The sequence below is a fragment of the Abramis brama genome, assembly GCF_963993115.1.
Source record: "Abramis brama genome assembly, chromosome: 11".
Taxonomy (NCBI): domain Eukaryota; kingdom Metazoa; phylum Chordata; class Actinopteri; order Cypriniformes; family Leuciscidae; genus Abramis; species Abramis brama.
The window spans coordinates 29,352,630-29,366,227 of NC_139973.1; the positions used below are offsets into that span (position 1 = coordinate 29,352,630).

At 36.9% G+C, this 13,598-nt stretch overlaps 1 protein-coding gene across 1 annotated transcript in view; it reads right to left on the reverse strand.

Moving 5' to 3' along the window:
- The window catches only part of spega (striated muscle enriched protein kinase a), a 101,664-nt gene that overhangs the window by 58,260 nt on the left and 29,806 nt on the right, over nt 1-13,598 (reverse strand). The window contains exons 3-6 of the mRNA XM_084127790.1: nt 5,082-5,186; nt 4,162-4,276; nt 2,335-3,548; nt 1,211-1,357 (exon numbers count right to left, since the gene is read on the reverse strand). Coding sequence (XP_083983916.1) covers nt 1,211-1,357; nt 2,335-3,548; nt 4,162-4,276; nt 5,082-5,186 — 1,581 coding nt within the window. The remainder of the gene's footprint in view (nt 1-1,210; nt 1,358-2,334; nt 3,549-4,161; nt 4,277-5,081; nt 5,187-13,598) is intronic.

Below are 13,598 nucleotides of genomic sequence, written 5' to 3' on the forward strand. Positions count from 1 at the left end.
CTGCTTTGTTGGGGGGTTAAATCATGCATGTTAAATTTGCAGCAGCATGTATTACATGCTCACAGCAGTGTCTGTGAATGTATTGGCAGTAGCAAGTCTCGGTACTTGCTCTGCAGCAGCGTAGCAGATCTATTCCGCCAAGACCAAATACAATAACATTGTCATATCCATTATCATTACCATGCCAATCTCTATTACCATACCAATCTCCCGAGAGTTGTCATGACAGAACTACTAGTTTAGTAGTTTTATACTGCAAGTATACTTGTAAGTTTTCTGTAAGTGAACATACCATCATACTTACAGTTTACTATTTATATTTTATTTTTGCAGTTTTAGTATACTACTATGTTCATATTTGGGTATTATTTTTTTATAGACTACTTGAAATAACTTTAACTGTACTCTTTCCATTAATTTATTTTTTTTATTTCATCCTACATTCATCCTTTGTTTCCTTTGCCACAATCGAAAAAAAAAGTATTTTCAAACAATATAAGTTTATCAGTATGTATGTATTAAGAAAGTATGTAAAACTATGTGAAAAAAAGTAGGGGTGAGCGGGGCACAAGACATCAGATAACATTTTAAGCTGTCAAATGGTCATGTTACAATATGCCCCTCAAATGTTACAATGTACCCCACAAATGGGGAATGTTCACTTCCATTCTTTCGGGGTAAATAAAGAAAAAAGTATACACTGTCTTAATGAAACAAAACCACATAATTGTACTAGACATATGTGAAATTAATATGGGGGAAAATAAATACTCTGAACCCTAAGTGGATATACACAAACTGAGAAAGTCAAAAAGTGTTAGGTTGTGCCCCACTCTCCCCTATTTAATAGGCTACTCAAACAAAAGAGTAAGCACAACTACAAGCCAAGTAGGCCTATGCTTAGAATGCTTAATACTCGATCAAAAGATTGCGTACAATTATAGGCTAAACATACTTCTGTCAGTATAAGTCAAGTATACTTAAGTGCAATTTTAAGTATATTTCTGGGTGATTTTCATTTGGTGGGTGCTCATTTCAAACCATGTTATATGATTTAATTACTGAGTGTCTCCACTGTAACTTGTTATGGTATTAGTCCTAAATGAGAAGATCATGAAGATGTTGATGCAAAGAGATTATTAAGATAATTTTAAAGACCCAGATGATTAGCATTTAAATAATACTGTAGCTTAGGTCTGAGATATCTTACCTCTGGGGCCAGGGTTTCCCTTGATGATGCTCTGAAGCATCACCTCTGATCCAGAAGCTCCCATAACATCCTTACGATTAAGTTCCGATATGGGGGCCTCTGCGGGGTTCTCCTCCACAGACATACAGAAGTCATCTGGTGGGTCTTCTGGGAGGATCGGGCAACAGTTGTTACACAAAGATCAAGTGATGATAAGGTAACCTATCATGAAGTCATTACAACCTCACAATGTCTAGTCATCTGTCTCTGGTTACAAATTACTGTAGTAATCTAAATTTAAACATTATGCTCAAAACACAATTTTATTCTGTTCCTGCAATGCAGTAAAATATGATGTGTCTGATCTTTGAGTTTTATAGGAGTATTCCGCATTCAGTTCAAGTTAAGATCAATACCCAGCATTTGGCGGCATGTTTATTACCACAAAAAATTATTTCCATCAGTCCCTCCTTTTCTTTAAAAAAAAAAAAATCTAAATTAAAGTAGGCCATTTGCAATGGAAATGAATGGTACCAATTAATAATCATTAAAATACTCAATGTTTCAACAATATAGCCACAAGACATAAATAATATGTTAACATGATTTTAATGTGGAAAATTTGCTCACTAACCTTTTCTGTGGAAAACTATATTGAATTTTACAACTAGCTTTGACAACATATAGCTAAAACCTTAAAACGGCTCTAACAGTGATTTACACAGATTAACAGCACAAATCACAAACAACTTTTAACAAGAAGTAATCTGAGTGCCTTTATAAAATTATAAGCTGCACACACGCCTGCAGTTAAATCCTCTAAAAATGGTCCCCATTCGTTTTACATTGTAAGCACTTCAGCATAACCTAAATGTTTACTTTTCTTTTCTTTTTCTTTTTTTTTTAAAGAAAATTAGGAACAAGCCAAAGTAATTTTTTGTGGTAAACAACATTATGCCACAAATTATGTTGATTGAGCTTAACCTATATTGAACCCAGAATATTCCTTTAAACATGTCCTTTAATCAGATTTATTTATGAACATTCATCCAGTTAACTGCAATGCTTGACATTTAACAGCATTTGCACGCTATATTTTAACCTACTGTACCTGGTTAACTTAATGTTTATGGAAGAAGTTTTACCTCTGTTTCTTTTGGCTGTTTTTCCTTTTTCCTTTTTGTTAGCTTCCTTTTGACCAAACTCTGCTTTATCTGCCTCTTCATCCACAGGCTTATTTTCAACCACAATAGTAGGTATGGTTACTTTAGGTGCAAGTGATGAGTCTTTTTTCTCCTCTCTCTCCTTAAATGATTTTGGGAGCGTGGAAACTGAACCAAACAACCTTGGAGGTTTTAGGGGTGCTTGCAACAAACCCACTTGCATTATGGGTTGGGAAGGTGGTATTTCTACAGGTGACTTTGGTAATTTGCAGGATACATTTATCCTTGGTACCCTTGGTGAACACTGTCCTGGTATGTTACTGAAAGCAACCTTTTCATTGATGGCTTTTCTGTCTAATAATCGCCTGGGGTTAGAATTAATCCTGCACTGGTTTTCTGTAATATCAGGGGGTGCTTTCCATTCATGTTGTGTTGAGTCCTCTGGCACTTTCTTTTTCGGTAGTTCTGATGATTCTTCGTTTGGCAAGGCCGGGCATTGTTTTTTTGCCTCTGGTAAATTATTTGAATTAGTATATTTTTTCTCTCTTGTATCTTCCACCTTCTGAATTATCTGGGCTTGAACTGACTCAATGTTTCCAGTAGACTGTTTGTCAGTCTGGGTGAGCTGATCCATTGAAAAGGCTTTCTTGATGTTGGACTTTCTGACAAGTTTCTTTATTCGGTGAAGCTCTTCTGAGAGTTTACTCTGAAAACCTTTCTCTACATAGGTTGACTGTTCCTCCAGAGAGGATGCTTTCTGCTTGAAGAAAGACCTCTTAAGTGCTACATCACTCTTGATGTTGTCTTGGGGCTTCCCTGCTTTACTCCTTCCATCCTCAGAACTGCAGAATGATGTTTGATTGAAACCCCGTGAAAGTCTTGATGAAGACACCATTGGAATGTTACTGCTGTGTCTTTGTTCTTCAAAAGCTCTCACTTTGTCTAATATTTTGGAACTTGGCTGTGTCACTTTGGGAGTTTCGATAGAGGATGCTTCTTGGGAACTACTGCTTTGAGATGAAGCGGAGATTTTCGATATCTTAACAGGGAGTTCAGATCCATTCATGGCTGTTTTGGTGCCCTTGTGGGCAGTTGCTCGATCTACACCACTTAAGGTAATGGGGCTTTGAGCTTTTTGGAATGGCTGGGTTTGGACAAATAAAGAAGCTTCCCTTGTTTTAAAGTCCAATTGGCCCCTGAAATGAGGGTAATTGTGGAAAATGTTGTGTTATGACGGAAAGTAAAAATAATAAAATGGCAAAGTGAAAAAAATGGTCAAACACAGCATGCACACAGAAAAACATGTTGAAACATGTAAAACATTGTGGAAGATGAATAAATCCAAAATAAAACAAAGGCATGCAAAAAGGTTTGTACAAAAAAGCCATGGCAAACATTTTCACAGCATATCAAAACATGATGCAAGTGGAGTCTGAGGAAAGTGGAAATCAAGAAAACATAAATAAATGGCTGCAATAAATGAAAAATAATGTAATGGAAATTATTTTTAAAATGTTCCTTTAGACCTGTTGTAAACTAAAAAAAAAAAAAAAAAAATTGTAACCCCCTAATTCAAGTTATTTTGTGCCTTTTCATATCCAGCATGCCACTCATTCTTGAACACTGTAAATGGAAAAGGTCCTTCTTCGATAGAGGCTCAAAACACTGCCATAGTAGTCACTGGCTAAAGACATACTCTCCTCTGACCCCACTGCAACGTAGTACACACTAATTTGTGAGGCCCGCACAAGAGCTTCAATCCCCAGGTGTCTGACCGGAGGGCTCTCAACACACCCAGCATTTGCTTGCCTTCCAGGTGACAAGGGATCCTCAAGACCAGGAGCTCTAGAGCCCAAGGTTCGCATTTCCCTCTCCACTACTAGACCATCACTTGGGATTTGGGAAAGCATTGCTCTCCCCCTGCCTGAAAATACATAATTACCTGTTATATTATAATAATATTAAATCTTTTTTTCTTTTTTTTTATCAATCGGTTAAATAGATGAATTGATTAATTCAAAAACATTTATGAATTCTAAGCTTTACTTTGGAAGCTTGTTTCTGCCATGGAATAAAAATTAAAAAAGTAATTCTTACTTTTTTCCCCCTAGAATTGCGTGAAATAAAGTCGCAATTGCTTTATCTCTCGCAATTCTGACTTTACATCTCACAATTTTGATTTTATAACACACAATTGCGTGTTATAAAGTCAGAATTGTGAGATATAAACAGTATTTTTTTTCCTCAGAACTGGACTTTATAACTCACAATTGTTAGTTTATATCTCACAATTCTGAGAAAATAAGTCAGAATGGCGAGATATAGCTAAACTAGCAATTGTGAGAAAAAAAGTCAGAATTGCGAATTTATATCATGCAATTCTGACATAATTCACAAATGAGGAAAAAGTAATATAATATTCATATGTTCATATAAATTTTGACATTTTGAAATAAAAGGTCACAATTATATATATATATATATATATATATATATATATATATTTTTTTTTTTTTTTTTTTTTTTTTATTCCGTGACGGAAACAAGCTTCCATGGTTTACCCATCACAATTTTAGTTTTTCATGCAGTAAATGAATCTGAAACAGCATCCCTATTGTTAGAATATAGTGATTGTTAAAACACCTTGTCATGATTTGTGGCCAAATGTGGAAATTGATGCTACAAACTGAATATTGCTGAAGAGAAAAAATCACTCAGTATGTTCTTACCAGTCGGTTGACTGTTGATTGCTTCTCTCTGAGGAGGCATGAACTGTTCCTTCATCTCCATGGAGACCTGAGGCTCTGCACTTTCATCTTCTGTACTGTTTGAGTCTACAGGAATGGGTGAGGCATGTTGAAATGGGATTTTTTACAAACAAAACATACATACAGTAGCACAGAGGCTTTCATAATGGACTACACTTTCAGAAAAAAAGGTACAAAAGCTGTCACTGGGACAGTACCCTTCAAAGGGGTTCTAATATGTACCATTTAGGTACTAATATGTACACTTTCGGTACCAATATGTACCTTTGAGGGACTAATATGTACTCTTTAGGTACAAAGGTGTACCTTTTGAAAAGATACCACCTCAGTGACAAAAGGTACCACCACAGTGACAGCTTTTGCACCTTTTTTTCTGAGAGTGTAGCTGCAAGAAATCTTTGAAATTTAGTTGAAAGTTTGTGGTATTGAAGTTGTGCTGTGACTTGAATGTATAATGTGGAAATCTTATACAATATCTAGGTTGAAATTCTAGGAATTCACATTACTGGGAGTTTTTTTTTGTTTGTTTTTTTTAAAGAAGAAAGAAAAAGAAAGAAAGAAAGAAAGAAAGAAAGAAAGAAAGAAAGAAAGAAAGAAAGAAAGAAAGAAAGAAAGAAAGAAAGAAAGAAAGAAAGAAAGAAAGAAATTATTCTGCAGAGCAAGCTTTACTTTTTGCAAAATAAATAATGTAGAATTTAAGTTTAATGATCTAAATCAAACTGAAATTAGAGCTCCAAATGAAAACCTACAGTATATTTTAACAGTTCTGTGTATAATATTGCATGGCTGCAATCTCAAACCAATCCAAGAGCCCAGTAATGAAATATGAGGACTTTAGAAATGTATAACAACAATTACCATTGCTTTGCTTCCTACACAAGCGAAAAACTTCACTTCCATAACGGCAGCAAGCAGAGGTGGACAAGAGAAGACTGTTACTATAGAAACCAATGTCTGCAGACATGTACTTGTGTGGGAGCATAAACATAACACACACTCTCTCTCTCTCTCACACACACACACATACACACACACAGGGTACATTTCTAAATTATATAATCGTTCAGCCTTACTCTGTGTTGCAGTCAATTACTTATAGCGACACCCAACAATTTGTGATATACAAATTTACCTACAGAAATATTGTCTTGGCAGCTATTTTAAAGCCTGTTAAACCATCTACGGCAAGATTGTGCGCACCCTTTAATTGTTACATTTGTTACAAAAAAGCTTGTGATTTTGGACTTTCTACAGTTTTCTCGTAAGCAAAACACACCATGAGTGAATCTCCCAAACGTCCAGCTAGAATGCCCAGCTCTCTGGAAAGACAAAAAATAAAATAAACAAAAGGCTGTCTGTTAATTTTGAGAAGTGCTAATTAGTAAAGATTTTTTCTTAGCCTGCTTGTTGCATCTATAGGGTTATGCCAGTCGTGTAATTAATTTGGCTTTCATTCAACAGTACATACATAAATATGTGATGATGACACAGGGCTGATAACTAGTATATTAAACAGAATTCCTATGCTTTTTTCCTCCTTTGTCAATTATCATGCTGGCTTGCAGCTTTTCAAATGCACTCCTACGTTGCTACCAAGGTAACTAGGATGTTCCTATGGGCATAGTCTTTTCAGTGCCTAAGACATTGTTTATTATTCATAATAAAGGCAAATAACTAAAAATAATGTCTGACATGAAAAAAACAACAACAACAACAATGTTCTCTGTGCCATCAGTTCTGTTGTTTTAAAGTCATTGTACTGGCTGTACATAAAAAAGGAACTATAACAGACCTATACAACTTACATTGCTACATTATGAGTTTGATTTGCCAAATGTAAGAAAAATCTCGAAAAGTCAATTTGTATAGTTTCTGAAGTGTATTACTCTGGATAGAATGCTTCGACTCACCTGGAATCTTTTCTTTGACCAGATTTTCTTCATGGCCTCAGATGAACTTAATCTCCCTTTCAGACTAAACAACAGAGACACCTGTCAGTGTTTCTGCAGAGAATATCACTGTTTATTTCTAATCTGACTCCTGGTTATTTCTGACTCCTGTGTACACTCCTAATAGTCTCAATTACTGTATGTCCTTCCCAGAGCTTTTACCTCAGGAAGAATGTACCAGAATCCACAATTATGCAAAAAGCACTAAAAATAGTACAAACATCCAATCATGATCCTCATGTGACAAATGAAGATAAACAAATTCCTCAAGTAAACAACAACATCCAAGCTCTATTGGATCCCCCAGAAGCTCTTGAATGACAAACAGAAATCCAAGTGACAGGATATTCCAAGGCACAGCAGGAGGTGGAGGTCAGATCGGTCCTAGTCACAACAGAAGGGATGAGAAAACTGTCTTTAACAGATACCCACTTGCATTCTCCAAATCCCCTTTGGAGATAAATATATAAATAGGGGAGTGGTAGAGGAGAGAGACTGAAGGGAGAAACAAAGAACAAGCAGCAGCCAATAATAGAGGCAGAGCTCAGTGCAATCAATGCAAAACATTTTCAGCAGCCTTAGCGTGCACTCTCTCTTTCTCTCTCATCTCTTCCTTTGTCTCTGGTGCTGGTGTGAAGAGAGAGACTATTGGTCTCAGCATAAAGCATCAATTATATATTCTGTCAGGCAGTGATTACGTCACACTACTCCCATGTGGATGGTGCTGCTGCTGGAATGAGAAAGGAGGAAAGCTGACACAGAGAATTAGCTTTCACTTCTCTTGCTACAATGACCTCTTTGCTATATTTATTTAACATACACAATGAAAATTGTTTATGTATTTTTTCTATACATAAATAAAATTTAGTGTTAAGCATGGAGAATGATATTCAATCTTCAACTGGCACACATGCATCAGTAAAACCAAAGTCTACCTCAAGACAGAACAATTCATACATTGAAGCAATGGCCTTATTATTTCCAATTTAGTTTGCAACTGCAGTTAATTCATATTTGTAGTTTATATTGCAAAGTAATTCTGTAGCTTTAAATTTAAGTTATTTTGCTATATTTTATTATATTTTCAATGCAATTGTAACAAGCAGACTGAGCCAGATGGCTGTGTGAACCCAAGTGCTGGGAGATTTACTGAACACATGAGTAAGCAGAACATATAGAGCAAACTGACATACAGTAGACATGTAGAAGATGGTACAATGTTAATGCAGGTAAATCAATGATAACGATATGTCTCACAATTAAGATGAAGAGGATCCACAATGGAGTCATAAGGAGAACACTGCGAAAGGGTAGTGCAGCCGGAGAGTCCTGTTTGCAAGACTAGAAAACAGAGGCAAGAATGGGGTAGGTATCTGAAGTGTTCTTAATGAGCAAGTTAAAAATGAACAGCCGTCTGTGGTATATAGGCCGGGAAAAGAGAGCAGAAAGTGAAAGGAGGCTGAGAGTTTGGGCGGAGGCGTGACATGGTTGGTAGAGAGAATTTTGGCCATATTCAGCCAAGTGCAGGAAGTGGCTCCAATTTTGCTGGTGTTAATGACAGTAAGTTAGGAGAAATCAAGAGATTTCCTAGATCTTGTGCTCAGACTGGCCGCTGGATTGGAGATGATAGCCTGAAGAAAGACTGGCAGTGGTGCCCAGCATCTTGAAAAAAAGCCATCTACACTTGGGATATGAATTGTGGACTATGGGCAGACACTACGCCTTCTGAGATGCCGAAATTTCAGAAGACATGTTGTAATAGTGTCTCCACGGTCTCAAAGGCTATTGGTAACACCTTTAGTAGAACCAGACAGCAAGCCTTGAAGAAACAGTCAAAAGCCACCAGGACATTGAGGACATGAGTGCAGATGAGTGAAAGGATTTGGGTTATCCCTGGATGGAGAGGAATGAAAGGAGTCCAGGAGTGAATTCTGCAGGCTGACAGAAATTAATGTACTGTCGACAGGGCTTCCGGTTGGCATGGGTTATTTATTCTTCTAGGGTCCACTAGGACTGATGATGGTGGAAGGAGAAAGAATGGATTCTAGGGCTGAGGTCAGAGGATCAGTAGAATAAAGGCAAGAGAGGGCCTCTGCTGTTGTATTTTTGGACCCTGAGAAATGTGTGATGAAAAAAATAAAAGTAATCTGGTGAAGAATAAAGCCCACCAAGCCTGGTAAGAGTTCAATCACTTTGCACTGCACAATTCTAATTTGCAGCTATCTGTGATGACCTGAAACAGATGGCAAGAACCCTCAAGTGGTTTAATGGTTATCATTGTAATAGTTGGAATGGACCAGGACTTGCAACTTTTCTGTCTATGATGCTGATTCTGAGCATGAGGGGCTAGTTAGTTTTCAATGTTACACTCTATAATTCCTTGAGGGAAGAGCAGACGAGCGAAGAAATGGAGGTTCACTATGGAGAACCAAACCTGCAGAAATTAAAAATGAATGCATGTATTTATTTATACATTTATTGATCTGTATGCTAATGAGGGGGGCTTGTTTTACCTCAGACATAGCAGTTGAGCTCAGAGTGGCAGTGCTGAAGCTTTGAGTCCACAGTGACACCTTGTGGTGTGACCAAACAATACGCAAGAGGTTTGTGGACATGACTTTACAGGTCACGCAGGGAATAAATGACTTAGAGATGGGCAATATGACCAAAATCTTATTTCACGGTTTATGTCCTTTAATATCACCCTAACTGTATGTATAGGTTTACCATACATAGGCCTACTCTTTATTCCGGACATGGCCGTAAAACATCAGCTGATCTGAATATACGTAGCATTATCTCAAAGACCGAACAACTTGAACATTTACTGACGGACTCAAACATCGATTACTTATGCCTCACAGAGACTTGGTTAACCCCAACAACCCCTTTATCTGTTTTTAATATTCCAGGTTATAATGTGTATAGACGGGGCAGAAGGAAAGGGAAAGGGGGATATATGTGAAAGTCCTGATATATGTGAAAGACAGCATTCAAAGTCAGCAAATAGTCTTTCCGGAAAATAATTTGGAATGCGTGGGGGTAAAACTTACACTATCCCCCCAAATGTATTTTGCTGTCTTTGCAGTCTACCGCCCTCCTACTGCCACAAATGAATTTTATGATTATCTAAATGTTACACTTAAACAACATGGAAAAATAGAAGTCATTCTTATGGGTGATTTTAACTTAAACTGGCAAGATAAAACACATAGGAAAAAGCTTAAAGATATTGCCAAAACTTTTCAGATGACGCTGAAACTTTTCAGATGATCCATAAGCCCACAAGAATAACAAAGTCTTCCCAAATGCTTTTAGACTTAATTTTCACAAATAAACCAGACAGAATTAGAAAGATTTATAACCTCATCGCTGGGTTATCAGATCATAATCTTACTCTGGTCTCCAGAAAATTGTCAAAAACACGCTTTAAAAATCAGAACTCAATGAAGGGGAAATCCATGCCTTTTATCGCTCCAAAGGACATGGCCTTCATTGAAAATGAAATAAAGCAAATAAACTGGCATGACACCATTGGTAGTATGCCCTGTGAGCCAGCCTGTGCTGATTTAATGTCGACCATTAAAGGCATTATATTAAAATACACCAGGAAAAGGGGCAAGAAAACAAATTAAAAATATAATCTACCCTGGTTTAACACAAATCTCTGGGAATTAATGAAAAAAAGGGATGCTTCTTTGAAAAAGTTTTTAAAATCAAAATTAAATACTGATCATCTGATTTTTAAAAGTTTAAGAAATAAAGTCACACAACAACTTAGAAAGGCTAGAGCAAATTTCTTCCTCAATGTTATTAGTGAGGCAAAAGGAAACTCTAAAAAGTTATGAAAGAGTATTGACAAATTACTTGGAAGGGAAAAATCAGCAAACATTTAAAACTCATGGTGGATGGAATGTTTTAATGATTATTTTATAAATTAGGTATGAGAATTGAGTAAGTTTACCAAAAATTCAACTCACACAAGCTTTAACCTGTGATGATTCTGCTTTCAAGTTTTCTTTAATCAACACAGAGAAAGTGGAAAATGTAATTTCACTTCTATCTAATAGTAAAGCTAAAGATATATATGGTTGTGATACAGCTTTTCTTAAACAACACAAGACATCTATTATGATACCTCTAGTGATGATTATAAACAAGTCTTTTAAGGAAAACATCTTTCCCAGTGTACTTAAGCCTGCCATTGTCACTCCTGTGCATAAATCTGGGGATACTCACGTGTTCTCTAATTACCGACCCATCAGTATTCTCCCAGCTACATCAAAGGTTATCGAAAAGGTTGTGGCAGAACAACTAATAGCACATCTGGACTCTAAGTCCTTTTTCCATCCTATGCAATTTGGTTTCAGGAAAAAACATTCCACTGAAACTGCATGCTGCTACTTCCTTGAGGAGATTAAAACTAGCTTAGATCAAGGAGGAGAGGTGGGAGCAGTCTTCTTAGATTTACGCAAAGCCTTTGATACAGTTAACCATGAGGTACTGATACACAAACTGGCCAAATACGATATCTCCACAAATGTCCAAAATTGGATAAAATCCTACTTGATAAATCAAAAACAATGTGTGCAAATAAATAGCACATTGTCTACGTCTCTTGTCTCTACTGTGGGAGTATCACAGGGGCCAATTCTAGGGCCACTGCTGTTTTGCTTATATATTAATGACCTGCCTTTGGTCTGCAAGGGCATAAATATTGTTATGTATGCTGATGACACAGTATTATATACCCATGGGAGAAGTGCAACAGACGTAGCCAAAAAATGATCAAGTGTCATGAGCAAGGTCAGTGACTGGTTACATGACTCATGCCTCACATTAAATGTTGAAAAAACTGTAACTATGTTCTTTACAAACCGGTCTATACTTAAAACTTATCCGGAAATTTTAGTAAATGGCCAATATATAAAACATGTAGATAAATTTAAATATTTGGGGGTAACTCTAGATTCGACACTTAGCTTTAAAGGTCATGTTAAAAAATTGTGCAACATATTGAAATTTAATTTAGTACATTTTAGATACATAAGAATCTCTCTCACCACTGAAGCATCCAGTACATATTTAAATGCAATGATCATCCCCCACCTGTACTGCATTACATCCTGGTCTCAGGCATGTAAAACAGTCAACCTTTAAGGGTAAAACCTTTAGGGCCCTATCTTGCACCCAGCGCAATTGACTTTGTACACCGACGCATGTATCATTCCTATTTTGCACCCGCGCACAGCGGACTTTTCCCTCCACAGACGCACGTCGGTTAACTAAGAAATACACTTGCGCTCCCGGGGGCGGTTCAGCACAAAGAGGAGGCGTGTTCCGGTGCAAACGTTCCCTCATGCTATTTTGCAGGTTTAGAAAACAATTCCGCCACTAACCAAAAAAAACTAGTTTAAAGTCAGTGGCGCGTTGCGCATGTTATTCATATGCTATTTTAAGAGCGCATGCTTGGCCATAATCAATGTAGCGTGCACAACGCGCATGCACTTTGATTCTCTCATCTACACAGAAGCAGCAGTTTTCATTTTTGCAAATCATACATTATTACGATAGATAGATAGATAGATAGATAGATAGATAGATAGATAGATAGATAGTTTATTATAAAAGCATACATCTAGCTTATACATTTACCCAAATTATCATACGCCTGTTTAACCGAAGCTAATTTGGGTGTGTTTCTCCATCCCCAACGTCACTTCTCTGTGTTTTACGGCCCTGACGAGAACGTCGGTCTCCTCGGCTGTGAACCGCTCCTGGCGCGCGCCTGGCAAATCCGCCGTTATAATAGGAATCCGCTTTAGAACAAGCGCGCCTGCTCTTAAAGTGAATGTGAGATGACGCTCTGATTGGTTTATTTCACGTTACGCCCAAACCACACCTATGAATAATGAAGCTACTTCAGACCAACCCATTTTAGATTTGCGTCGGGCGCAAGAGTCATTTATCCCGCCGGTATAATAGCAACAGCGCCCAAGACCCGCCCACAAAGTTACTTGCGTTTCGCGCTTGATACTTGCGTTTCAGACCGTTAAAATAGGGCCCTTAGAATCTTTGTATAAAAACTGCCTCAAGATCCATGACAAAAAAAACACGTCATTATCACCACTGTCAAATACTCGTCAAATATGATATACTTAGTTATGATAATCTAATAAAACACTCAAATGTGTCTTTGCTACATAAAATCATATATAGTAGTGCTACTGCTCCCCCTCTGAAAAAGTTTGTAACACTCTGCTCCGAAAATACAGTGCGAGCAACTAGAAGTGTCACAAGGGGGAGTGTAGCTTCCCACAATGTAAAACCCAATTTGTATGGAGCTTAAAATATGACAATATGATTTGAATTTGAATTGTGTAAATTTGAATTATTTACAAGTGAAATCTAACAAAACTGAATTTTAGGTGGTAGTTTAAATAGTTCTGAATTTGATTTTTTTAAACGAATATTGAACATTTGAAATTTAAAAAATTGAAATGTTTTTATGGCTGAATTTTATAGACCT